The sequence below is a fragment of the Gymnogyps californianus genome, unplaced genomic scaffold (assembly GCF_018139145.2).
Source record: "Gymnogyps californianus isolate 813 unplaced genomic scaffold, ASM1813914v2 HiC_scaffold_40, whole genome shotgun sequence".
Taxonomy (NCBI): domain Eukaryota; kingdom Metazoa; phylum Chordata; class Aves; order Accipitriformes; family Cathartidae; genus Gymnogyps; species Gymnogyps californianus.
In genome coordinates this window covers 539,328-565,218 of record NW_026114290.1, presented here as the reverse complement: position 1 = coordinate 565,218, position 25,891 = coordinate 539,328, and the positions used below count along the sequence as shown (strand labels likewise).

General features: G+C 69.6%; 2 protein-coding genes across 2 annotated transcripts; one reads left to right on the top strand and one right to left on the bottom strand.

The window, feature by feature from the left end:
• The first annotated feature begins 63 nt into the window (after positions 1-63).
• Positions 64-23,263, top strand: COL5A3 (collagen type V alpha 3 chain). The gene is made up of 68 exons (XM_050914427.1): positions 64-112; positions 2,191-2,301; positions 6,648-6,815; positions 6,974-7,187; positions 7,260-7,422; positions 7,959-8,081; positions 8,254-8,400; positions 9,563-9,673; positions 9,754-9,915; positions 10,072-10,119; positions 10,235-10,276; positions 10,351-10,413; positions 10,605-10,679; positions 10,837-10,920; positions 10,998-11,054; positions 11,179-11,232; positions 11,350-11,403; positions 11,542-11,595; positions 11,714-11,767; positions 11,840-11,893; positions 11,978-12,022; positions 12,232-12,285; positions 12,412-12,456; positions 12,683-12,736; positions 12,839-12,883; positions 12,997-13,050; positions 13,161-13,205; positions 13,302-13,355; positions 13,464-13,508; positions 13,747-13,800; positions 14,037-14,144; positions 14,226-14,279; positions 14,368-14,421; positions 14,710-14,754; positions 15,314-15,367; positions 15,532-15,576; positions 15,750-15,803; positions 16,006-16,059; positions 16,150-16,203; positions 16,300-16,407; positions 16,564-16,653; positions 16,747-16,800; positions 16,994-17,101; positions 17,220-17,327; positions 17,699-17,752; positions 17,894-17,947; positions 18,097-18,204; positions 18,361-18,414; positions 18,570-18,623; positions 18,711-18,764; positions 18,882-18,935; positions 19,120-19,227; positions 19,394-19,447; positions 19,730-19,783; positions 19,993-20,046; positions 20,166-20,219; positions 20,378-20,485; positions 20,685-20,738; positions 20,825-20,878; positions 20,994-21,101; positions 21,224-21,277; positions 21,481-21,516; positions 21,635-21,688; positions 21,829-22,072; positions 22,247-22,359; positions 22,535-22,603; positions 22,726-22,962; positions 23,089-23,263. The coding sequence occupies exons 3-68, from the start codon at positions 6,650-6,652 to the stop codon at positions 23,233-23,235; spliced, it is 5,244 nt and encodes a 1,747-aa protein (XP_050770384.1). The 5' UTR covers positions 64-112; positions 2,191-2,301; positions 6,648-6,649; the 3' UTR covers positions 23,236-23,263.
• RDH8 (retinol dehydrogenase 8) lies at positions 979-2,955 on the bottom strand. Its single transcript, XM_050914428.1, has 6 exons — positions 2,850-2,955; positions 2,049-2,210; positions 1,791-1,970; positions 1,616-1,709; positions 1,335-1,518; positions 979-1,203 (listed from the first exon to the last, which is right to left on the bottom strand). Exons 1-6 carry the CDS (start codon positions 2,953-2,955, stop codon positions 979-981), a joined length of 951 nt encoding a protein of 316 aa, XP_050770385.1.
• Positions 23,264-25,891: the final 2,628 nt, after the last annotated feature.

Here is a 25,891-nt window from a genome sequence, read left to right as displayed (position 1 = left end):
CCTGCTCCCGCTATGGCGGGCTACGAGGCCTGAGGGGCCGGGACCACCTCACCCACCCTCCCGGCCCGGCGAACCCCCGGCCCCGCCGTCCCGTCCCGCTGCCGGCGCGAAGGTCAGTGCGAGGGGGCGGCTGTGGGGGGCGAAGTCACAGACTTTACTGGAGTCCTCCCCAGAGCCCCTAGGTTCCCCAACACCCCCAGAGCCCCCCGGGCTCCCCAGGTCCCCCAGAGACCCCCAGAGCCCCCCTCGAACACCCCCGGGTCCTCCAGAGACCCCCTCCAGGTTCCCCATCACCCCCAGAGCCCCCCAGGCTCCCCAGGTCCCCCAGAGCCCCCCTACAACACCCCCAGGTCCTCCAGACGCCCCCTCCCAGGCTCCCCAACACCCCCAGAGCCCCCCCGGACTCCCCAACACCCCAAGAGCCCACCCCAACACCTCCAGGTCCCCCAAAGCCCCCTCCAGGCTCCGCAGTTCCCCAGACATCCCCCCCCAGGCTCCCCAACACCCCCAGAGCCCCCCCCCAGGCTCCCCAGCACCCCCAGGTCCCCAGAGCCCCCCAGGCTCCCCAAAGCCCCTCAGTTTCCCCAGCCATTAAGGTTCCCCAGAGCCCCCCCAAGGCTCCCCTTACCCCAGCTCCTCACCCCGCAGGTTCCCCCAACTCCCCCAAGGCTCCCCGCCATCCCCCCCAGGCTCCCCAACTCCCCCCTGCCGCCCCCAGGGCTCCCCCAGGGCTCCCCAAGTCTCCCCACCCTCCTCCCCATCCAACGGAGGGCTCAGCCCCACCGGGACCCCATCCTGCCGGGAGATGCCCCCCCCCCCCCCCAACCCCCCTTCTCCTGCTCTGACACCCCGGCGGATGCGTTCAGCCGTCCGTCCGTCCGTCCATCCCGCTGTGAGCCATGCCGGGGGGTGCGGGAGCCGTAGCCGTAGCCCCCTCCCCACGATCAAGGGAGCAAGCTCCCTCTTGGGGTACCCGGCTCAGAGCGGGGTGACCCTACGTCGGAAGCAGCCGCAGGTGAGGCACCGCAGGGCGCCCATGCTGAGGTGGAAGAGGGTGCCGTAGTCGAAGAGCAGGCGGTAGTAGGTCCTCACGGACAGATCCCCCGAGGGATCCGCGTACTTGAGGGCCACCAACGGCGTGTAGAGGCGGTTGGTTTGCGTGCGGAAAGCCGGGCGCCTGGCTCCGATCACGTTCACGATCGCCTGTGAGTGTGGAGAGGGGTGGGGGGGGGGGGCTCAGGGTCGGTGTGGGGCCGGGAACGGCCCCCCAAAGCCCTTCCCCCCCCCCCAAAAAGTCCATCCATCCGTCCCCCCAATTCCTCCCAGCCCCACACCTCGGCCACGGCGGCGGGGCTCTGCCCCAGCGTGGCGAAGATCTCGTGGGAAGCCGGCAGGTACACGTCCTTGAAGTACCGCACGGTGGCCGGATCGGTGCCGGGAAACTCGGAGCGTGAAACCTCCTCCATCAGTTTCAACTCGAAATCCGTGTTCACGGGACCCGGCTCCACCATGGAGACGCTGCGGGGCCGGGGTGGGTGCTCGGGGTGGGGGGTCCGGAGCCACCCTTGGACCCTCTGGGGTGTGTCCCCCCCCCCTTGCACCCCCTCACACTCACAAGACGTTGAACTGGAGCAGCTGCACGGCCAGGCTCTCGCAGAAGCCCTCCACGGCGAACTTGGAGGCGGCGTAGACGTCGTTGAAGACGATCCCTGTGGACAGAGAGGGGCTGAGTTTGGCGAGACCCCCCCCCACACACACACACCCACACCGGGACCCCCACCCCGCCTCACCCTGCAGCCCCATGACGCTGCTGATGACCACGATGTGACCGCTCTGCCGCCGCTTCATGTCGGGGAGGACGGCCTTGATCATCCTCACGGCTCCGAAGAAGTTGGTCTCGAAAACGCGCTTCATCTCCTCCACGCTGATACTCTCCACGGGACCGACGTGCCCCACGCCGGCGTTATTCACTACGGCACGGTGTTAGGGGGGCTCAGAGACCCCCCCCACCCCTCCTTCGGCTGCCCCCCACCCAGCACCCCGCTCACCCAGCACGTCCACCCGTCCCCCGGGGATGCTCCCCATGCATTCTGCCACCGAGCTATCGCTGCAGACGTCCAGGCGTTGGATGCTCAACGTCTTTCCCAGCGCCGCTCCCGCCGCCTCCTCTAATTTCTCCTTCTTCCGCAGGTCCCGCATGGTAGCGATGACTGCGGGGAGCCCCAACCCCGGTCAGGGGGACCCCGGATGGCAGCCAGGGTCGGAGGGTCAAGCCGGGACGACGTTCCCTAAGCTGCTTTGGTAACACGGCCTTTAATCCGCCCCCCCGCCGGACTAATCCCCAGCCCTGGTGCGGGGTTGGTGGTGGGGCAGCGGAGTTGTGGGGACACACACGTGTGTGTGTGTGTGTGTGTGTGTGGCAGCGGGTGGCACGGGAACAAGGACGGCGTGCGGGGGGAACCACACGCGTGTGTGTCCAGCCGGGTGGGAGCGTGCTGCCGGCCCCGGTTACACGCGTGTGCGCTCGCAGCCGTGGTGCTCGTGCCGTCCGTGTCCCCGTGGGGTTGCCCCATGTCCCCAGCTCCGCTCCGCCTGGCAGGGCGGTGGGTGGGGGGTACCGGGACGCCTTGGCTCGCTGAGGCGGGGGTCTGCGAGCTTGGGGCCACGGGACTTCAAGTCCTGGGGGCTGTGGGGAGAAAGGCTCTGGGGCTGGATGGACGGGGACCCCAAACCCTGCACCCTCCCCAGCCCCATCCCGGAGGGCTCCCGTTCCCTCCTTGCCGGGGCAGACGCGGGGCCGTGGGTCCGCTCCCGGGACGAGGTGGAAGGGTCCCCTCCTCACTCCTCACCCTGGAAGCGCTGCTGGGGGTCCTGCGCCAACCTCACGGCGACGGCGAGGCCGATACCGGAGGAGCAGCCGGTGACGAGGACGGTGCGGGGCGTGGGGTTGGCCATGGCTGCGCTGGCCTCCGATCCAAAGTCTCTTATGAGATCAGGACCCGGCGTCACGTGGGAGCAGGATCAACCTCCCCGGGGCAGCCCTGGGGAGGGCACGGGGGGTCCGCTGGGCCGCGGCCCCCTCCCCTGCCTGCCGGCACGGGGTACGGCAGCCCTTGGGGACCCCCACCCCACCCCGGCGGAGCATGTGGGATATGGGGGACAGGCGATGGCACGCGTGGCTGTGACCCCTAAGCCAGGTGCCTACCCTGGGCGCATCGGGGACCCCACAAACCGCCCCCACCCCCCCGACCTGTCACGGGGGTCCGTGGGGGGGAGCTGGGACGAGGTGGCTGAGGATTGGGGAGGGGGCTGCGTTGCCCCCAGAGCCCGGAGCTGGGGGGGGGGGGGGCGGGGGCAAGGACTCGGTTTGGGGGGCCGGGGGCGTCTGCGGGGGCCTGTTACTGCAGAGATGACGGTAAATATTTGCCGGGAAATGGAAAACCGGGGGAGCGGAGCCGAGCGGCCGTGACTCAGGCGATGAGGCAATGGGGCGACTCCGGCCAGCCGGGCCCCCGGGGCCAGCCCGGCCGAGCGGCAGCTGCGCCGTGGGGTGGGGTGGGGGGGTCCCCCAAACCCCCCGGGCCTTGCTGTGGGGCTGGGCACTCCAAAATCCCCAGCCATGGTGGAGGGATGGAAGTGGGGTGGGGGGCTTTGCACCCCAAAACCTGCCGTCCTTGCTGTGGGGCTGGGAGTAGGGTTGGGGGGCTCTGCACCCCAAAACCCACCATCCTTGCTGTGGGGCTGGGAGTGGGTGGGGGGGCTTCACACCCCAAAACCCGCCATCCTTTCTGTGGGGCTGGGAGTGGGGTTGGGGGGCTCTGCACCCCAAAACCCACCATCCTTGCTGTGGGGCTGGGAGTGGGGTGGGGGGCTTCGCACCCCAAAACCCACCGTCCTTTCTGTGGGGCTGGGAGTGGGTTGGGGGGCTTCACACCCCAAAACCTGCCGTCCTTGCTGTGGGGCTGGGAGGACTTTGCACCCCAAAACCCGCCGTCCTTGCTGTGGGGCTGGGAGTGGGGTTGGGGGGCTTCGCACCCCAAAACCCACCGTCCTTTCTGTGGGGCTGGGAGTGGGGTTGGGGGCTTCGCACCCCAAAACCCGCCATCCTTGCTGTGGGGCTGGGAGTGGGGTGGGAGGGCTTTGCACCCCAAAACCTGCCATCCTTGCTGTGGGGCTGGGAGTAGGGTAGGGGGCTCTGCACCCCTAAACCTCACTGTGGGGCTGGAGCAGGTTGGGGGGCCCTGCACCCCTAAACCTCACTGTGGGACTGGGAGCAGGTTGGGGGGCTCTGCACCCCTAAACCTGACTGTGGGGCTGGGAGCAGGTTGGGGGGCCCTGCACCCCTAAACCTCGCAGCGGGGCTGAGGACTCCCATCGGGCCCCGGCACCGTTCGGGGCGGTGGGAGTTCTCAGCCGGGATCCCCCCCGTCGTCGTCGTCGTCCCCCCCCCCCCGGTGTCGGTCCCGGGGCCCGCCCGTGGGCCGGGCCGGGCGGGAGGCGGGGGCTGCCGGGGGGCCGGTCCTCCCCCCCCCGTCCCCTCCCCTTCCCTCCCCTCCCCGCAGCCCCGACGAGCCTGGAGCGGGCAGGGCGGGCTACGAGCTCCGGTACCGGGCACCGGGAGCCGGGCCCGGGCATGGAGGGTCGCCCGGTCCCCGCCGCGTTCCTCGCCGCGCTCCTCGCCCTGCTCCAAGGGTTGCCCCGGCCAGGGCAGGTAACGCGCACCGTGTGTGTGTGGGGGGACGGGGGACCCCACGCCCACGCGTGTCTCTGCTCGCCAACCCCCGTCCGTCCCCCCCAGCCCCGTCCCCGGCTCCGCGGGGAGGTGGGGGGCACCGGTGGGCTGAGCTCCGCGGTCCCGGTGTGGGGAGTAGGGGGGTCGCGGGTGTCCCCGCGGGATCCCCGCTGCTGTCACGCGTGGGGGCCCCCGGGGCCCCGCCGCCGCCTTCAGCACCACGGACAGGGCCGGGGGGGGGGGCGGGAGGGGGGGGGGCCACGGCGTCCCGGGGGGGGCGGTTCGGGGCACCCCTTGGGGGGACCTGCCGGGACGGGGCTCTGGGGGTCCCCCGTGGCTCCGGGCATGGGATGGCACAGCTGGTGACAGGGACATCCCCCCCCGGGGGCGTGAGTGTTCCCCGTGGGTCCCTTGGGGGTGCTCCCCCCTGGGCAGGGGTGCTCCTCCTGGGGAAGGGGTGCTCCCCCGGGTCCCTTGGTGGGGGTGCTCCCCGTGGGACAGGGGTGCTCCCCTTAGCATGAGGGTGCTCCCTGTGGGTCCCTGGTAGGGGTGCACCCCTTGAGGCAGGGGTGTACCCCCTGGGTCCCCGAGTAGGGGTGCTCCCCCCAGGGCAGGGGTGCTCCCCCTAGGTCCCCTGGCAGGGGTGCTCCCCCCGGGGAGGGGGTGCTCCCCCGGGGCAGGGGTGCACCCCCCTGGGTCTCTTGGTGGGGTTGCTGCCCCCCGGGGCGGGGGAGCAGGCGGGGTGGGGAGCCAGGACGCCTGGGTCCCCTGGCTGGCCGGCCGGGGGGGCAGCGAGGGGGTCTGGGGGAGCACCTGAAGTGTGAATAACGGGGATAAGCACTGGCGCGGGCTCCCGGAGGCCGTGGGGGGGCTGTGGGGGGCCCCCTCACCCTGCTCCCACCAGCTTCGCCACACCCTACCCTTAGCTTTACCAAGAGCTACGCCGAGCCGCCGCCGGCACTCCCGTTCCCCCCCCCCCTCTAGCTCCCCGAGCCCCCCATGCCGCACACTCCCGAGTTTGGTGTCCGGAGGGGCTTGGCCGGTACAGCCATTCCAGGGCCACCCACCAGCCCTGTACCAGGAGTTCCCAGCTTGCGGGGGGGGGGGGGGGAGTCCCCCCTCAACCCCGGCATGCCGCGGCTGGGTGACGGCTCTCCCCGGGGAGCTCCGGCAGGAAGCCGGACCCATGTGCCGGGGTCAGGAGGGCCTGAGAGTCTCTCGGCCGAAGCGGGGTCAGCCCGTTCCCAGCCTGGCCCCGTCCTCCTGTGCCCCTACTCATATTTGGGGTGCCCCAGCCGGGCTGGGGGGGGGCTGGGGGTAGCTTGGGGAGCCCCAGGAGGAATTGCTCCCCCCCCCGCCTCCCCAGATCCCCCTGCCTGGCCTGCCCGGACAGGCCTCTCCGGCAAGGAGGGTGGGTGCTGCCCCAGGCTGGGGGGGCCCCCCCCCCGGTGCTCTCTGATGTGGCTGCAGTCATCACCCCCCCACCACGCACACACACCTGGCTGTGCCGGATTAACCCTCCACGCGCCGCCGATGATTGGGGTCTGGCTCCCTGCGGAGAGAGGGCAGCACCCTCAACCCTCTCCCCGCTCCCCCAGTTGGGTGCAGCCGGGCTGCGCTTTTAGGGGTGACGGGGGTCTCCCATGGGTGATGGAGCCCTCCCACCCCATGGGGTGCACCCGTGCCGTGGGGTGCAGAGCAGGGCCGGGGGCGGAGGAATGCGGTGAAGGAATCTGGCGGCTGCTGGACCGGACCTTGGGCCCACACAGCTGCCTGGCACCGGGCCGGCCCGGCTTGGCGAGAGGCAGACAGGGGGATGGGGATGCGGCTGCCGTCCCTGGCTGGAAGCACAGAGAACAGCCGGGGTGTCTCCGGTGGGTCCCCACCCGCTGAAGGGTCCCCGCTCGCCTCGCAGCGATGCCCGTGGACGTGCTGCAGACGCTGGGCATGCAGGATGGCCGGGATGGCGTCTCCATCACTGCCGGGATCTGCCCGCAGCGCCCGGGGACCGAAGACCCCGATTTCGCTTTCCATGTGGACAACCGCACCCAGCTCAGCGCACCCACCCGGCAGCTCTTCCCCGGTACGGCACCGGGTGGCCGCAGGGCCGCCGAGCCCATTGCGCGGTGCAAACCGAGCCGCTCCGAGGGCGAGCATCCGCTTTCGGGGTGCAGAACCGCTTCTCGGGGTGCATCGAGGGGGCTTAGCCTGATGGCTTGCTCCCCTTCCTCCCTGCTGCAGATGGCTCCTTCCCCGAGGACTTCTCCATCCTGGCCACGGTGCGTGCCCGGCGCGGAGGACAAGCCTTCCTGCTCTCCATCTACGACGAGCGAGGCGTGCAGCAACTGGGCATGGAGATCGGACTCTCGCCCGTCTTCCTCTACGAGGACCAGGACGGGCAGCCGGCCCCCGAGCAGTACCCCGTCTTCCGCAGGGTCAACCTGGCCGATGGCAGGTGAGTGCCGGGGTTGGGGGACAAGGGGGTCTCTCCGACCCTTCTCGCTGCGACCGAGTCCCGTCTCCGCAGGTGGCACCGCGTGGCGTTGGCCGTGGAAGGCACCAACGTCTCCTTGCTGGTGGATTGCCACCTCCTCGCCACGCTGCCGCTGGAGCGGGGACCTCGGCCCCTCGTTAGCACCGAGGGGGTGATGATTTTTGGGGCCCGCCTCTTGGACGAGGAGGTGTTTGAGGTGGGTCCCTCCCCAAATCCTTGGGCCAGAGCCCCTGGCTGTCCCACAGCACCCTTGCCCTGGTAGTGAGGGGCCCGGGGAAGCGGAGGGCCCAGTTGCCGCAGTCGATAGAGGCCCCGGTTGCACTGGGGGCTGCTCTCTGTCCCCATGGGGTGTCCCCGTCCCCGTGGAGTGACCTGATTCACCTCCCTGCATTCCTGCCTGCTGCAAATGTCAGGGGCCACGGGCAAAGAGGCGGCCCTGAGGCAGCGAGGCGAGTGCGGCTGGCCCCCCCGCTGCCCATTTTGTCCCCAGCAGGCAGACAAGGGTCTCTTTGTTCGCTCGCCACCCCCTGCACCCTCCGCCCGGCCGAGGGGGTGTCGCGCTGGCTTCCCCGAGCCGCCCACGGACCGGCCGGCTGCCGCAGGGCCAGGGCTGGCCACGAGCACCGGCTCTTCCACGCATGTCCGGGGTGTGCGTGGGCACCTGATCTGCCCGGGGCGGGGGGGGGGCAGGAAACCCACTCCCTCGTGCTCCCCCCTTCTCCTTTGCCACAGGGGGATGTCCAGCAGCTGCTGATCGTGGCTGACCCCGAGGCCGCCCGCTCCTACTGCCAGCTCTACATGCCAGGCTGCGACCAGCCCCTGCTCTACCCGCTCCTAGCCCCCTTCCCGGAGGAGGTAAGCACCCAAGCTGGGAAGGGGAAAGGCTGGGGGGACCCTTGGGAACCCCCACCCTGCCGGGCAGCCCGCAGGGATGCTGCCGGGCTTGGTGTCACCATGGGGGGAGCTGCCAGGGCCCCTGACGCCTGCGTTTCTCTCCCACCTCTGGCATCTGCTCTGCCCCTTGCAGAGCGGCCTGGAGCCCACCGCCGCCCCACGTAGGAAGGGCAAGAAGGGAAAGGGAAAGGGCAAGCGCAAGGGCAAGGGCAAGAAGAGGAGGAACAAGGAGCTGCTGGAGCGGCACGAGGCCTCCGTGCCCTCCGTCGTGGCCAGCCAGGTAGAGAGCGTGACTAACCCGCCTCTGCGGCTGCTTAACCCACCCCGGTTAACCCAGCTCTGCTAACCTGCTGCTTGCGCTTGGCTGCGGTGGTCCGCTCCGCACCTCGCAGTGCCCGCCGCCAGCCGTGCCATGGCTTGGCTCCTCATGCTGAGACGGGACAGCCGGGACCTAAATCCGGCTTAAATGCAGAGCGGCTCCGGGCGTGCATGGCCTGAGGCGGACCCAGATGCACCCCAGAGCTGGCAGTGCCTCTGCACGAAGCTCGTGCCGTGTCACACATGGCCTCTTGCATCCGGCGCGACTCCCAGCCTCCTCTTTGCATGGTCTGGGACAAAGCAGGCTGGCTCCAGCCACTCTGGCCCCCGTGGAGCCGGACCTTTGGGTCTGTTGGATGTGACTGCAGGGCTCTGGCCAGAACGGCTCCTCCCCGGGATTCAGGGGAGCCCCGGCAGCCGGCACATCCCCAGCCGATCCCGCTGGCACCTGAGACTGAGCCATCCCCACGGCTCCTGGCCTTGCAGAGCGTGTCCCGGGAGCCGGTGGGGTTCCCCCTGGGTGGAGACGGCGGGGCAGGGCAGGAGGCAGCCCCCCCCCCCCCCCAAGCCTCTACCTTCGGCCCCTTTGGCTCTGGAAATGGGTCACGGCTGCAGCTGGGGACAGCGGCGCTGGCCAAGGGCGGCCCGGGGACGGTGGCCCCTCCTGTCGATGAGTCAGCCTTGGCTGAGCCGGGCCGGAGAGACCCGGCGAGGGGTGGCCGTGCTCCAGGTGCTGCTTAGAGCCAGGGACCGTGCGGCCCCGGCGTTGAAGGGGGGGGGGGGGGGGTGGCGGAACGGCCGCCCCCGCGCCTGGGAGCAGCAGCTGCCGAGCCCTGGCTCGCCTTCCCCTCTGGCCCAGCATCGCTGCGAGCCGGCGGTCCCCGAGGAGCGGGAGTCCCGGTGCCTTGTCCCAAAAGGGGAACGGCTCCGGTGTCCCAAAGCCAGGCAGGGGCTATGGTGGGGTGGGGACATCCTGAGGCCAACCGTGGGCCCCCCCCCCCAGCCAAAAGCAGGGCATCCCCTGGCCCTGCCGGCCTGCGGGACCCCAGGAGGGTCGTGGGCCAGCACCTCCCTCTGCCGCAGCGCTCCCTTCCTCACCCTGCGCCCTTTCCGCATCGCCCAAGGCCAGCGCGCCCACGCCGACGCCGTCCGCGGAGGAGAGCTCCCCGCCGCCTGTCCCCTCCAGCCTTGCCACCACCGTGAGCGTCACCCTGAACGGCACCGACCCCTTCGAGGTAGCACCAGGGCTGGGGCAGGCTGGGGTGGGGGGGGGGGGTCCCCTCCTTTACACCCCCAGCATCTCCCCATCCCTTAGGACACTGGTGAGGAGCTTGTGCTTGAACTTGAGGAGGATGGAGTCGCTGGGGCTGACAGCGCGGAGCTGCCGGGCTACGAGGACTACTACGACGGGAACCCTGCGAGCCGGGAGCGGTTTGGCCCTGCCGAGCGGGAGGAGCCGGTGATCCAGGCTCCCCAGGTAACGCTGGGGATGAGGAGCGGGACCCCCCCCCCCCCAAACTACAGCCGGCCGAGCTGGGGCCGCGGTACGGGGTGCAGGGGCCACGTGGATGGTTCGGAGCCCTTCACCCCAGCCCGGCTCTCGGCCGTTTCTCCTCACCCTGGTGCTTTGCAGGAGCCCAGCTTGAAGGGAGAGAAGGGCGAGCCAGCCATCGTGGAACCGGTGAGTGGGGCACAGCCCCCCCCGGGGACGTGTGGCCCCCAGCCCTCTGCGGCACCCCGGGGGCCACCCATCTGAGACGGTTCGCAGGACGGGGGCTCGCTCTTTTCTCCTTTAGGGTCGGCGATTCGAGGGGCCGCCGGGACCCCCAGGCCCTGCGGTGAGGAGCGAGGGGCTGCTGTGGGGAGGGATTGGAGACGCCAAAGCGTTAACGTGCTTCTGTGTTTTCCGCAGGGGGAAACAGGTCCCCTGGGACCACCGGGGCTCCCAGGGCTGCCCGGGGACCCCGGAGATCAGGTACGGAGCAGACGAGGAAGGCTGTGACGAGGCCAGAGCTGCCCTGCGGCAGGGCTGGGGCTGCAGACGTCCCGGCGGTCCTGCCGGTGCATGCCGGCGTACGCGCGGGGCGATGGAGCTGCAAGCCCTGACCTGACAGCCTGGCTTCTGCCAGCGCCATGACAGCTTATCCCCGGCTTCCCCTCTGCTAGGGTCCCGCGGGACGACCGGGGCTGCCAGGAGCTGACGGGATCCGCGGCCCGGCGGGGACCATGATCATGTTGCCGGTAAGTGCTGGGGCAGGACGGGACCCTCGGGGATCCTCTCCCCTGCTCCCTGCGGAGTCCGGCGGGGGACAGCTCTCTAGGTGACGCGGAGCTGGCTGTCCCCCAGGGCTGGGGTCCGATGGTTCCCCCTGTCCCTCACCCTGCTCTTTCCCCCCAGTTCCAGTTTGGCGGAGACTCCCTCAAGGGTCCCACCGTCTCTTTCCAAGAAGCCCAAGCCCAAGCGATCCTGCAGCAGGCGAAGGTAAGGACCCCCGCGACCAGCCCCCCCTGCCCAGCCTCCCCGCTCCCCCTCACCCCTCTCCTCCCTTCTCTCCCCAGCTTGCCATGAAGGGTCCCCCAGGTCCCATGGGACTGACCGGCCGCCCGGGACCGCTGGTGAGTACGGGGAATGTGGGTGCCACTGCGGGGTGCCCACCCCACTAAGATGCACCTTGTCGGGCACATCTCCGCATCGAGCAAAGCCTCATGGTGGGGTCTCCACGCTCTCCTGTTTTTGTAGGGTCTACCTGGACACCCGGGCCTGAAAGGAGATGCGGGCGACGTGGGGCCACGGGTGAGTCTTGCTCGGCTGGCCTGTGCGAGGAGAGGGCACGCAGGGTTATGCCCCTGGCAGAGATCTGGCAGGCTGCAGGCAAGCCCAGCCCTGACGCCTTCCCCTCTTCTCCATCAGGGTCCCCGGGGAATGCAGGGACCACCGGGGCCGCCGGGGAAGCTGGGCAGACGGGTAAGCTCTGGGGGTTCGAGTTTTGCCTTCTCCAAATGTCCTGGTCCGCTGTCACGTGCCAGGGTGCCCCTTTCCCATCCCCGTCCCAAGGGACTCCGAGCCTCGGGTCCCTTCCCACTCCTTCGATTTGTCTTGCAGGGTCGCGCTGGAGCGGACGGTGCCAGGGGTCTCCCCGGGGAAACCGGACCCAAGGTCTCGTGCATGGGGTGGTATCGGTGCTGGCAGCAGGGTTGCGGTCCGGGATACCCGGGTCTTTGTGCGGCAGGGGGGGGTGACGTGGGCTCAACCTGACGCCTGTCCTACCCCACAGGGTGACAGGGGCTTCGACGGGCTGCCGGGGCTGCCGGGCGAGAAGGGCCACAGGGTAAGTGGGACTGCGCCGTGTCCCCTCCTGCCACCGCCATCCCCACGCCGCCTCACCCTCTCTCTTCTGCAGGGTGACATGGGGAAGCCAGGACCAGCGGGCCCCCCCGGGGAGAAAGGCTCCAAGGTGAGGCCTCTGGGGAGGGACGGGGAAGGATCAGGCCCTGCTGGTGTTGGCGGGATGTGCTCAGCTCCGCTCTGTCCTCTCTAGGGCTCGGACGGCCTCCCGGGACCTCGGGGGCAGCCTGGGGAACCCGTAAGTACCTGCTGCCGGCACCGGGAGCCTGGCCCGGCTTCTCCCCCAGCCCCAGGAGCGGTGGGGGGCAAGCTTGGCCCCCGGCTTTCTCCGTGTGGCTTTTTGGAGGAGAGATTTGGGCACTGGACTCCCCCACCCCGGGGAATATGGGGTGCTGGGGTCAGTGCTGCCATCTGAGCCCCCACTGACCCCTCTGTCCTTGGCCCTAGGGTATGCGAGGCCTGATCGGCTCACGCGGCTCTCCCGGCCTCCCTGGACCACCGGTATGAGAAGACCGCTCCTGCTTGTCTGTCTGTCCGTCCGTCCCCACCTTGGGCCAAGGGGATTTTTCTCTGTCACCCGTCAGCCTGGGCATGGCATCACCCTGACCCTCCCTTCTTCCTCTGCAGGGTGCCAGCGGCATCGATGGAGCGCCGGGGCCCAAAGGCAACGTGGTGGGTGTCAGTGGGGGGGCCCCCCTGGGAGCACCCAGCCCGAATTAACCAGCAAGAGACCGGGATGCTCCAGGGAGGGGGAGGCAGGGCTGGGGTGAGAGCTGCCACGCGCCCTCGTGGGGTGCGGGAGGGTGCACGGAGGTGCAGCCAGGGTCGGAGTGGCACATCCTGGGGTCTGAGAAGGTTTTTTTTCTGCACTAATGGACTTTCTCTGCCCCCCCCCCAGGGAATCCATGGGGAGCCAGGACCCCCAGGACAGCAGGGGAACCCCGGTCCACAGGTACGTGGAGGTGATGAGGGGGCCAGGGGGGTGTCCCCACGGGGCTGGGGGCTCGGGTGCTCCCTCAATTCCTTCCCAGCACCCCGGTCTGTTCTCTCACAGGGTCTGCCCGGCCCCCAGGGCCCCGTCGGGCTGCCAGGGGAGAAGGTGAGTCAGGACTCAGCGTGGACGGGGGGGTCCGGAGCTGCCGAGCAGATGGTGGGGAGCCGCAGGGGTGACCCCAGTCCCTCTGCATCCCCACACGTCCTCCTCTCACCCAGGGCCTGCCGGGGAAGCCGGGAATACAGGGTGTGGCTGGGGCCGACGGACCCCCGGTGAGTACTGGCGAGGGGCTGTGGGGTCACTCCGGTTCCTGGCAGAGTGGGGACCACAGGGCAGCGTCACCGTCCCGGCTCGGGCCTCACGTCTTGTGCGTCCCTTGCAGGGTCACCCCGGCCGAGAAGGGCCAGCCGGAGAGAAAGGCCTCCAGGTAAGGGGCTGATCCTCCCGCTTCGTGCCCTGGGTGGGGGGATAGGGTCCTCTTTCCAAGGGGAGGGTCCCGTTTTTGCTGACTCTCTGTCCCCAGGGCCCTGTGGGTGCCCCTGGACCCGTCGGCTATCCAGGACCCCGTGGGGTAAAGGTAAGCACAGCCTCCCCCTCCGCCGGGCTCTGCCGAGGCACGATGTGGGGGGTCAGGCGGGGTCCCCCGGGCTGGGGTCTCCCCTCCAACCCCTCTGTGTCCCTGCAGGGAGCTTTTGGCGTGCGGGGCCTGAAGGGCAGCAAAGGGGAGAAGGTAAGAGGTGTCGGGGAGAGGGGAGAGCAGGGGATGGGTGTCCTTGTCCCCTGGTGTCTGTGGGTCCCTGGTGTTGGGGGGCACTTGTCCTTGTCCTGAGATAGCTGTGGGTGGGGGGGGGACACCTGGGTTAAAGCTGTGTTGGGATTTGGGGCTCAGCCCCACACTGTGACCCCATCTGGGGCTTGCAGCAGAGCTAACGCAGTCTCAGCCCCCCCAAAATGTGCCTCTTGTTCAGGGAGAAGATGGATTCCCCGGCTTTAAGGGCGACATGGGCCCTAAGGGTGACAGGGTAAGTGGGTTCCCGGGGTGGGGGGGGGTCTCCTCGTCAGGGCTGTGTGGGGTGGCTGCCGGTGCCACGAAACCCCGTGGGGTTTTGCTGGCTGCAGGATTTGGGGTGGTGTGGAGGGGGGATGGAACAGTGGGGGGACACACAGCTCTGTCTGTGGGGACAGCTGGGGACCCGAGGGAGCAGCCCCGTCCCTGCCCCGGCAGCGTGCTCCCCGCACCTCTGTGTTATCGTTCCAGGGTGACCAGGGCCTGCTGGGCCCCCGCGGTGAGGACGGCCCCGAGGGGCTGAAGGGGCAAACGGGTCTCATGGGGGAACCGGGTGCTCCCGGCCCCGCGGGCGAGAAGGTGAGGGGAGCCCTGTGTCCCTGCGTCCCCGTCCCTGTGTCCCTCGTGGCCCACGGCTCAGCTCTGCTCTCTCCCTTGCAGGGCAAGCTGGGAGTGCCGGGTCTCCCAGGCTATCCCGGGCGCCAGGGCCCCAAGGTGAGCACAGGGGATCCTTTGGGATGCCCCCAGGACCCCGGCTGCCTCATCGGCCCCGGGGTTGTCACTTGTCCTCTCTTCTCCTTAGGGCTCCACTGGCTTCCAGGGTCCCATGGGGCTGGTGGGAGAGAAAGGCAAGAGGGTGAGTCAGCCCTGTCGCGCTGTGTCACCCTGTCCCATCCCTCCGGGCTGTTCCCTGGTCCCCGCATCCTGCTCTGCCACCCACTCTGCGAGCCAGAGAGGGGCTGCGTTGAGCTCAAAGCCGGGGAAGGGACCCAGCCCGGTGGCCCTCTCCGTTCCCGTGCTACACGTCCTCTCGCAAACGCGCTTGGGCACGCTCTGTCCCCTCGGGGAGCACGTGGGGGGAGCGTGGGCGAGTGGGGGGCTGCCCCATGCGCTGCTCTCCCCACCACCTCCTCTTTCCCCGCAGGGCAAGGCCGGCCAGGCTGGGCAGACGGGACAGCGAGGGCCCCCGGTGAGTAACCGGAGCCCCGGCCCCGAGCTGGGGGTGACAGGAATCACCCCCTGTGCCATGGCCGGTGACTACGGCAGGGCCAGCTGTATCCCACCCTGACCATCCCGGGGTCCAGCTGCATCCCACCGCAACCATTCCCGGGTGGATTGTATCCCACGGCAACCATCCTAGGGCCGGCTATAACCCATGGCAACAGAGCTTGGGGTCTGCCGTATCCCACGGCAACACGCCTCGCAGCCTGCCAGTATCCCATGGCGATTAGGCTGGAGCCGGTCGTTTCCCACGGCAACCAGACCCTGGGGACCGCTGTAACCCATGGCAACCAAATCCCGAACTTCCGCCTGTATCCCATGGGAACCACCCTGGGGCCAGCCGTGACCCTCCCGGCTCCCTGCCCCACTCCCATCCCGGTCTCCCAAGCTCTCCACCCCGCTTCCAGCCCCGCTCCCTGCCCTGTACCCCCCACTTCCAGCCCCGTCTCCCCTCTCCTCACCCCACTCCCAGCCCCACTCACTGCCCCACACCTTCTCACCCCACTTTTTGCCTCCTGCCTGCACAGGGCCTCCCAGGGGAGCGAGGTCTGCCCGGTCCCACGGGGAAACCCGGCCCAAAGGTAACTGGGAGCCTGGACACAGTGTCCCCGCCGTCCCCCATGTCCCCCTCTCTCCGCTGTGCTCAGGGCCCCTTGGCCGTGGGTGCTGGCAGTGGGTCTGAGGTGGGGTGGTGGGGAGGGTGGGGGTCTTCGCTGCTGCCCTCAGCCTGTTTCTTTCTCCCCAGGGAGATCCTGGCCATGACGGAGCCCCCGGCGCGGTGGGAGAGAAGGTAAGTGGGGGGTGGTTGATGCACAGCAGAGGGGTGTCCTCCTGCAAAGGCACCCCAGGACTGGAAGGGACTGAGCACGGGGAAAACGGGATGCCAGGCATGGGGAGAGGGTCTGGATGCTGTGGGGAAAGCCCCTCTGCCACTGACCGTCGCTTTTTCTCTCCCTTCCACAGGGTCCCCCAGGTCCCCAGGGACCCAACGGCTTCCCGGGCACGAAAGGTCCCCCCGTAAGTGGTGATACCTGCGCGTGGTCCTGCCCTGGTCCTGCCTGTGCTTGAGACGGTGTGGGGGACAGAGTCGGGCTGGCACGTCCTCCTCCTCCTCCTCCTCCTCCTCCTCCCGCTGCGCCCCGTGGGGTGCAGGCAGCAGAGGGGAGAGCCCAGCTACGCAGCCCGTATCCCCCACCCCGTTACCTCTGCTCCTGCCCAGGGTCCCGCCGGGAAGGACGGCTTGCCAGGACACCCGGGACAGCGTGGCGAGCCGGTGGGTCCCCTGCCACCCTTGCCGAGGCCGGGGGGGGGGGGGGATACCTGGCAATACCCAGCGTTAACCCCTCGCTCTTCTTCTCTGCAGGGCTTTCATGGCAAAACCGGCCCCCCCGGCCCCACGGGGGTGGTGGGACCCCAGGTGAGTGCCGGGGCTGGAGGCAGGAGGGGTTTGTGTTGAAGCCAGCCCGGTGGGATGGAGGGACCCCCAGATGCTCACCCCGCTCTCTCCCCGCAGGGTAAATCAGGCGAGACGGGGCCCGTAGGAGAGAGGGGGCACCCAGGCCCCCCCGGCCCTCCCGGGGAACAGGGCCTGCCCGGAGCTGCTGGTCGAGAAGGAGCCAAGGTAGGAGCCGCGCCGGGGGTCCCACTGCTCACCCGGACCACCGCAAGCCTGAGCTAAGTGGGGCTGGGTCCCCTCTGAGCTCTGCAGGGCGTGAGGGCTCTCCCCGGCTTGGTGGGGACGGAGCAAAGCTCTCTGCTATTCCTCTCCACCTTGCAGGGTGACCCTGGCCCCGCTGGCATCCCCGGTAAGAGCGGCCCCCCAGGCATCCACGGCTTTCCCGGCGTACGGGGGGCACCCGGAGAGATGGTCAGTGTTGTCCCAGGCTTGGACACAGCCTGTTATGGTCCTCGGGAGAGGGGAGTAGGCTCCTTTCTAACCGTCTTCCCTGCCCTCTGACAGGGTCCGCCTGGCCTGAAGGGTGGGGAAGGTCCCCCTGGTCCCCCTGGACCCACGGTGAGTACAAAGCATCGTGACATTCGAGGGCTTATCCGGAGTTTTGGGGTTTCCCTTGGAATATATATACTCCTTGGGGAACAATTTTGCCAGCCTGCTTAAAATTCTCATTGATAAAGAGAAGGGTTTCTTTGGAGAGGAGGAAGACTGCCGGGGCCTTCTTCCCTCCACCCCGCTTCTCTCTTCTCCCCAGGGTTCTCCCGGAGAGCGAGGTCCCACGGGGCCTGCTGGTGGCATTGGACTGCCGGGCCGGGGGGGTGCGCAGGGCCCCCCCGGTCCCATTGGCGAGAAGGGCTCCCCGGTAGGTGCGAGAGGGTGTGTGGGGTGAGGCAGGAGGTGTGGGGCAGCACTAGGACAAGCTGTGTCTCCCGTGGGTCCCAGCCAGCCTTGCTCTCAGCCCTTCTCCTTCCTGCCCGCAGGGTGAGCGAGGTCCCATGGGTCCGGCTGGGCATGACGGGATCCAGGGCCCCGTGGGGCTACCGGGCCCAGGCGGACCTCCCGGCCCTGCCGGAGAAGATGGGGACAAGGTAAGTCAGGGGGGACACGAGTCAGCACCTCCAGCAATGGCTCCTTGTCATTTCACTACTAGGAACGTACCCCGAGACGGGTGCTGGGGACAAGTCCCCTTGCAGAGGGCACGTCCCAGGGCTGAGGGACCTTCGGGATGGGGCAGGTTTCCCCTCTGGCTTCCCGGGAGTGGGGATTCCCCGGTCGGCAGCGGGCTGTTGGTCCTGGCAGGCTTCCTTGGCACTGCTTCCCAGGTGGTGGCAGGTTTCCCCGGTGCTGGGATTTCCTTGGCCGTGGCTCCCCAGCCATGGCAGCTTTCCCTGGCTGCCAGCACTCCCTCCTCGCCGTCTCTCGCCGGCCGCCGGCTCTCACCGTCTTCCCTTTGCGGCAGGGCGAGATGGGGCTTCCCGGACAGAAGGGTAGCAAAGGCGACAAGGGCGAGGCGGTGAGTGCCGAGGGACTGCTCTGCCTGGGAGGGGTTCTCCGAGGGGCAGAGCGGCTCCGGGAGCAGGGGGGAGATGGGAGCAGTGAGGCGGGAGATATTTGGGAGCTACCCTAACCCTATATGGGTGCTCCTGTCCCACAGGGCCCCCCGGGACCGACAGGAATCCAGGGACCCATTGGGCACCCTGGCCCGGCGGTGAGTAGCTGCGAGCACCCTTCCCACCCTGTTTATTCCCTCTGCTGAACCCCACCTTTTCCTCTTGGCTCCCTTCCCTGCCCTTCCCACCCCACACATTGAGGTTTCTGTGGGGCAGACGGCGCTGACCCCAACCTCTCCCTTTGCAGGGAGCCGACGGGGAGCCGGGACGCCGCGGGCAGCAAGGGATGTTTGGGCAGAAAGGAGATGAGGGATCGCGGGGTCACCTTGGCCTAAGCGGCCCCCCTGGCCTGCAGGTAAGGAGCGGAGAGGGATGAGATGGGGTTTGCCAGGCTGGAGGGGACGAGGGACACGCGGCTCCAGGTTCTGCGCAGCCTGCCTGGGCCAGGGCACCCTCTGCCTTGCCTGAGGGGCTTCTGGACCCCCCCCGGGCTAAGCTGTGATCCCCTCAGGGCATGCCGGGCCCACCGGGAGAGAAAGGCGAGAACGGAGACGTTGGCCCCATGGTAAGGAAACCCTGCGTTCATCCCGTTCTGCGTGCCCACCGCTCCCCCTCCGCCTCCTTCTGCCCCGTCTCCAGCTTCCCGCATCTCCCTTTCCCATGGGAGCTGCACGGCTCAGCCGCCCTTTGCAGTCTGATCCCTCTCTGTGCTTCCCACAGGGCCCCCCCGGCGCGCCGGGACCCCGTGGGCCGCAGGGACCCAGCGGTGCCGAGGTGAGTACAACCCTGGGGGGCTCGGCGGGGGCTGCTGGAGGCAGGGACTTCCCCCAACGTGGGGACCCCCCATCCTCTTGCCTTTAGGGTCCCCAGGGAATGCTGGGCGGCGTGGGACAGCCGGGTGCCGTGGGAGAAAAGGTAAGCCCACGTTTGGGAGGGTGGCGTGGGTCTCGGTCTGGGTGCTGGGGCTGGGCAGAGCTGCCCGCGCCACCCAGCACCCGGCAGCATCTATCCCGTTGTTTTTCTGTCACCCAGGGTGAGCCGGGCGAAGCGGGAGATCCCGGAGCCCCGGGGGAACCCGGACCACCTGTGAGTATCGCAGAGGGGAACAGGGTGTTCTTTTCGGGACAAGACAAGGAAAGCGGGGACCAGATCCTGCTCTCGCCGGCCGCGGAAAACACAGGCAGAGCTCCTGGTGAACATTTTACTGCCCAAACTGCCCCTTCCCTGCTCTAACGTGACACCCCCCCCTGCCCTCCCCGTCCCTCCGCAGGGTGTGAAAGGAGACGTGGGGGAGAAGGGAGACGCGGGGCAGTCGGGAGCGGCTGGACCCCCTGGCAAGAAGGGCCCGCCAGGAGAGGATGGAGCCAAAGGCAACCTGGTAACCTCCGCAAGCGCGGAGAGGCAGGAGGGTGCTGCCCCGAGCCCCCGCATCCCCCCCAGTCGCCCTGCAAACACTAATCCCCGTCCCTGCCTCTGCTTTCCCAGCACGCAGAAGGTCTGGGACTCCCTCCCAGTCTCACGCTCGTGTCCCCTTCTCTCTGCAGGGTCCCGTCGGTTTCCCTGGTGATCCCGGTCCCCCCGGAGACCCCGGCGTGCCAGTGAGTAGCCCCTACTCGCCCCTTAGAGGGGTCGCAGAGCAGAAGCAGCCCCATTCCTGGGGTTTCCCCAGGGCTGGAGCCAGCCCCCACGTCCCCCACGGCGCTCCGGTGTCACCCACTGCCTCGCTGCCATCACCCTGGGGTGGTGATGGGGTTGGGAGGTGCCAGGACACCGCGGTTCTCTCCCCGCTCCGCCTCACCGGTGCTGCCCGGTGTCCCGACAGCCCGGGGGTGGGCTGGGGGGCTCGGCGAGGTGAGTGCTCACCCTCCCGTGTGTCACAGGGCCTGGACGGAGCTGCTGGAGAGAAGGGCGACAGCGGGGACCCCGGTCTGCCGGTGAGTGGGGCAGCTGGGGGGGGTATCACGGCTGCAAAATGGGGGTCGCATTCCCAGCGGGACCACCCTAGGCTGGGGGGGGCTCGAGGGGCTCTAACTGAGCTGGGCTGCTTCCCGGGGCTCTTACGCACCCCTCGCTCTCCACGCTTCCCCCAGTCCCGGCTGTGGGAGTCTTCCCTCACCCCAAATTCCCACTGGGTTTGTTTCAGGGTCCGCCAGGCGCATCAGGGGAGCCAGGTCCCCCGGGTCCCCCCGGACGGAGGGTGAGTAGGGGAAGGGCGAGGGTGAGATGGGGAGGGACAGCGCGGGGTGAAGCGGGACTGCGAGCGGGGTTGGCCCGGACCGACGCGTAGCTCCTGCTGTCTCTTGTCTCCTCGTCCAGGGACCCGTGGGACCGATGGGGCGTGAGGGCCGTCAGGGCGAGAAGGGTGCCAAGGTGAGCGGCGGCCGGTACGCCCCAGGGCTCCCCAAACCCACTCCCCCCTCCAGAAGTCTCCACCAGCCTGGGGCAGGACCAGACCCCCCCCACCCAGAGAGGTGAGGCTGGGTCCCAAGGGGTGCCACCCTCAGCTCTGTCTGTCCTTCTGTCCCCAGGGACAGCCCGGCACAGAGGGGCCACCCGGGAAGACGGGCCCCGTGGGGGCACAGGGGCCGCCGGGACGGCCGGGCTCTGAAGGCCTGCGTGGGATTCCCGGCCCTGCCGTGAGTCGGGGGCTGCGGGGAGGACATTCCCGTGCCGCTGCGGGGCTCCCCGTGTCCCCCAAGCCCTGGCCAGCTGCACCCAAGGGACGTCCCCTCGGGACACGATGGCCGCAGCCTGGGGGGGGGTGTCACAGCTTGGGAGGGGTGTTTTGGGGGGAGCTCAGCCTTGGGCCCCTCTCCCACACCGAGTCTTTTGCAGGGTGAACAAGGTCTCCTGGGGGCTCCGGGACAAGCGGGACCACCCGGCCCCTTGGTAAGTGAGGGTGAGCGAGCCCTGGGCACGGGTGATCTGAGCTGGGCAGGGTCCAGGGTGCGTGACGCCCTCTTGGCCTCTTGCAGGGTCCCGTGGGTTTGCCTGGCCTCAAGGGAGACCCCGGCCACAAAGGAGATAAGGTGAGATGAGGTGACGGTCGGTCGTGCAGGAGCTGGGGTCCCTCACCCCTGACTCGTCCCCGAGCCCCCCCTGGTCCTGGGGAGGGGGCTGTCTGACACTGCCCTTCGCCCCCAGGGCCACGCTGGACTGATTGGGCTCATTGGACCGCCGGGAGAGATGGGGGAGAAAGGAGACCAGGGGCTCCCGGGCATCCAGGGCCCCCCGGGACCCAAAGGAGACCCTGTGAGTATTTGGTGTCTCCCCTGAGCTCAGGGGCTGGGTGAACGTGGGGGGAGACGAGGTACAGGGACTGATGGGGTGCAGCCCCCTCGAGCACGGGGCTGATGCTGTCTCTTTACCCACAGGGTCTGGCTGGCCCCACTGGCCCCACTGGGCCCCCCGGCCCCCCCGGGCTCTCGGTGAGTATCTGCCTGCGCCGTGTGGGCTCACCAAGGGTCTCCTGCCTGCCCTTAACTCCCCCGCAGACCCCTGGGGGCTTTGTCCCCGGGAGGGTGAGAGGGACAGGGGGGAGCCCGAGCCCCAAGGAGGGGTTGGGGGATCACTGCCGTGGGATCCCCGCGTGCCCGCCCAGTGCCCCTCTCCTCTTTTCTCTTCCCCGCAGGGACCCTTGGGCCAGAAGGGCTCCAAAGGCTCACCGGTGAGTGCTGGGCAGGGACGGGGACGGGGACGGGCAGCTCCTAATGTGCTCCCAGGGGAGAACCCGGGGCCCGTTGCAGGGAGCAAGTGCTGCGGTGCCGAATCCTCTTCTTTTGCAGGGTGCTCTGGGTCCCCGAGGTGACACAGGCCCTCCCGGTCCCCCGGGACCACCGGTGAGTAAGGGATGCTCTAGACAGACACCACTTCATGTCTGTCCCATCCCAGGAGGGTTCTGGTGTCCCCAGACCCCTCTCATCCTGCCGCCTGGCCCCCGCCTCTGCCGCTCTCACCCCTTCATCCCTCTCTGTCACAGGGCCGCCCAGCCGAGCTGCTCGAGCCGCTGCCCTCGAGCCGGAGCAGGAGGCACCGGCGGGCAACCGAAGGGGTTCCGGGGGAGCAGAGAGCCCCCCTGGATTACGAGGGGCTGGAGGAGGTGTACGCGTCGCTCAGCTCCCTGCGCACCGAGGTGGAGCAGCTGAGACAGCCCCTGGGCACCCCCGAGAGCCCCGCGCGGGTCTGCAGGGAGCTGCAGCTTTGCCACCCGCACCTCCAGGACGGTGAGGTTTTGGGGGGCCAGTTTGAGGGAGAGGGGACACCAAAACCCCCTCCGAGGGAAGGGGGGGGACTTTATAACACGCCAGGCAGTGCCCGTGCGGCGTGTCCCTTGGCCAGAGCCAGCGGGGAGCCGGACCGTCTATCCGTCTGTCTGTCCTTCCTGCCCTCCTTCCCAGGCGAGTACTGGATTGACCCCAACCAGGGCTGCTCCCGAGACGCCTTCCGGGTTTTCTGTAACTTCACAGCCGGCGGCGAGACCTGTCTTTTCCCCGATAAAAAGTTTGAGGCTGTGAGTTTGAGCGAGGGCAGAGAGGATCTGGGTGTCCAAACCCGCCCCCCAGCAGGGCTCCCCGGCAGGAGGGGGTGTCACGATGGAGGCAATTTGGGGCTCCCTTTTCCCCATGCTCTGTGGGGCCGGGGGGTTGGAGAGGCTTCACCCCCGACACCGTCTCTGTCACCCCCAGGTCCGACTGGCCGCCTGGAACAGGGAGAAGCCGGGGACGTGGTACAGCACCTTCAAAAGGGGCAAGAAGGTGGGAGCGTGGGAGCTCCTCGTGCTCCGGCCTGGGGTGGGGGACCCCCTACGCGGTGTCACCCCGGCCCCTGGGCAGGCGGGTGTCTGGGGCTCAGCCCCTGTCCTGTCCTCCCCGCCCAGTTCTCCTACGTGGACGCGGACGGGAACGCCGTGCCCGTGACCCAACTCACCTTCCTCCGTCTCCTGAGCGCCAGCGCCCGCCAAAACTTCACGCTGAACTGCCAGCACGCTGCCGCCTGGTACGACGCCCGTGCCGGCACCTTTGCCCGTGCCCTGCGCTTCCGCGGGGCCAACGAGGAGGAGCTGGGGTACAACCACCCGGCCGCCCCCATCCGTGCCCTCCACGACGGCTGCCAGGTGAGCCCCTGAGCCCCCCGACCCCACATCTCCTTCCCCACCGCCTACATCCCCCCCATCGCTCGTCCCAGCCGGCGTACGCCGTACCCGGCCTCCCCATATGCCACATTTGCCGCCTTCCCGCAGGGACGCCATGGCCAGGAGCGGACGGTGCTGGAGGTGACCTCGTCTCGCGTCGAGCGGCTGCCCCTGACCGACGTAGCCGTCGTTGACTTCGGAGACGCCAACCAGAAATTCGGTTTCGAGCTGGGACCCGTCTGCTTCATGGGCTGAGCGCGGCCCCGGACAGCGCGCGGGGAGGGACGGCTTGAGGCGGGGGGGGGGGGGGGGATCTCCGCTTTCTCTGCCGCCCCCCGCGCCAGGGACAGTGACCCAGGGCCTGCTCTGGCATACTCAGGACTTGGAGCCGCCGCAGTGCCATCCCCTCCTGCCCGTACGGCCCCCCCCCTTATTTATACTACCGGCTCCCCGGGTTGGAGGGGGGGGGGGAAGCTGGGGCAGGGCGCCCCAGACTGTAGGGAGGGGGTTCGAGCCAGCCCCCTCCCCGTGGTGCTACAACGCTCCCCGAGAGCCCCCTTAGTGAAGCACTGGACGTGCCCTCGGCACGGCAACACCGCGAGCCCCATCCCGATGCCTGCGGGGACCGAACGGGCCCGGATCCAGCCCCCTCCCCGGCCGCCACGGAGCCGATGTCCCCGTGCCAGGCCAGGACATGACTCGGGGGGGGGGACACTCGGTGGTGGGTGTTAAACCTCCTCCTTCACCCCTCTAATGCTCTGCCCCCTCCTTGGGGGGAGCGGGTGGTGGGGGGAGCCCCCCTACTCCTTGGGGGGGATCGCCCCAGCTCCCGGCAGAGCCCGTCCCACGTGGCGGAGGGGACGTGGGGAGGTTGGGACAGGGCTGGGGCCGCACGCGAGGCTCGGCCCCGGTCCCGGTGCCGTTGCAGTTACTGTACGATAAACCGACTGTATCGAAACCGTCTCCCACCCCGAATCCTTGCCGATTGCCATGGAAACGGGCAGCCTTTGCGGGACGGGTGGGGGCTGCGCACCCCAACCCCGGGGTTCGTGGCACCCTGAGGCTGCCGGCCTCGTGTCCCCACTTGCACGAGGGTGTGCGAGGCCACTGCACGTGGGGATTTGGCTTGGGCACGTGCCCGCTGCCAGCCCCTCCTGCCCCCCCCCCCCCGCCCCGAGTCCCAGAGAGCTGCCCCCACCCTGGGGACCCATCGCTGTGTCCCCATGGGGCGGTTTGGGGGGGGGTCCGGGAAGGCTCTGTCCCCCGGGGGGCTGCGAGGGCAGGGTTGGCACTGGGCACCAGTGGCGGCTGGACCCGAGCCCAGTGGGACCCAGGCATCCCGGCTGCCCCCCACTCCCCAAACCTCCATCCCCAGGGACCCCGGAGAGGGGACCCGGGGCAGGAGAGGGGACCGGGGGGCTGCCCCCCCAAACCTCCATCCCCAGGGACCCCGGAGAGGGGACCCGGGGCAGGAGAGGGGACCGGGGGGCTGCCCCCCCAACCCTCCATCCCCAGGGACCCCGGAGAGGGGACCCGGGGCAGGAGAGGGGACCGGGGGCTGCCCCCCCAAACCTCCATCCCCAGGGACCCCGGAGAGGGGACCCGGGGAGGGGAGAGGGGACCGGGGGCTTCCCCGGCGAGGGGACCGGGTGTCCCGCTGCGCACCCCGAGCATCCCTGCGGCCGGGCTGCCGGTACCCCGGGGGGGGGGGGGGATGCTCGGTCACCTCCCTCCCTCCCTCCCTCCCGGCTCGGCTCGGTCCAGCCCGGTTCGGTTCCGCCCAGCTCAGCCCGGTTCGGTTCCGCCCAGCCCGGCCCGGTCCGGTCTGACCGGGAGCCTCTAGCTTTTTCTATACCGGGCTCACCGCCCCCTGCACCGGGCCGGTGCCGCGGCTGCAGCCGGTGACGGCGGGTCCCGCTCGGTAAAGCGACGGGGCCCGACCGGGGCGGGGGCGCGGCGTGGACAAAGGCGGCGGCGGCGGCGGCGGCGGCGGCGGCGGGGCCCGGCCGGGGGATGCGGCTGCGGCGGCGCTGAGCGGTTGCGGCTCCGGTAGCGGTGGGCTACGACCCCGGCCCGGTGAGGCTCCGGTAACGGGCAGAGGTAGGGCGGCCCCGGTGGGATCCGTGCCTGCAGGATGCGCTTCTTCCCCGGCCTCCTCTTCCTCCTCTCCGCCGGTTCCCCCGCGATGCAGGTAAGGGCGGGCGGGGGCGCCGCGGAGCGGGGAGGGGGGGGGGGGGGGGGGTGTCGGTTCGGGGGGGGGGCCGGGCGGTGCCCTCAGCTTCCCCCGGGGATGCCCCTTTGGCACCGGGGCCGGTGGGGATGCCAAGACCTGCCCTGGGTGTGTCCCCAGGATGGGGACCCCGGGGGACCCCGAGCACCCCAAGGCACCCACTGAGGGATGCATTCGGGGGGGGGGGGGTCTGGGTGTTTGCGGGTGGCACTCGAGTGCTGGGCTCCTTCCCGCACCCAGGGTGGGTGCTGGGCTTCACCCCGGTGTCCCACCACCCTCCCGGCCTTGGGGGTCCGGGGTTGCCCGTGGCCACCCACCTGGGTGCGGGGACGGTGGCATGCCCCCTCCCCGGACACCCCTGGGGGGTGCCCGGACTGAGGTGGGGGATGCCGGGGCCCTCGCCCTGTGCCAGCGCAGTGGTGGGGACACGTGGGTGATGGGTGGCTCTGGCGGGACCAGTGCAGGAGCGCTTTCACACGTGGCCACCGAGGACGAGGGAAGGCAACGGCCTGGATCCATCCCGCCTCACCTGGGCCGTGCCATGTGCCCCCCCCCCGGGCTAGCCCCCGACGCTGGTGTGGACGTGGGGTGCTGGCTGTCCCCACCCTGGGGGACACCGTGGGGTTGTGGGTGGGTCCAGGCCAGCCTGGGGGGAGCAGGCACCCATGGGTGCACCCCGGC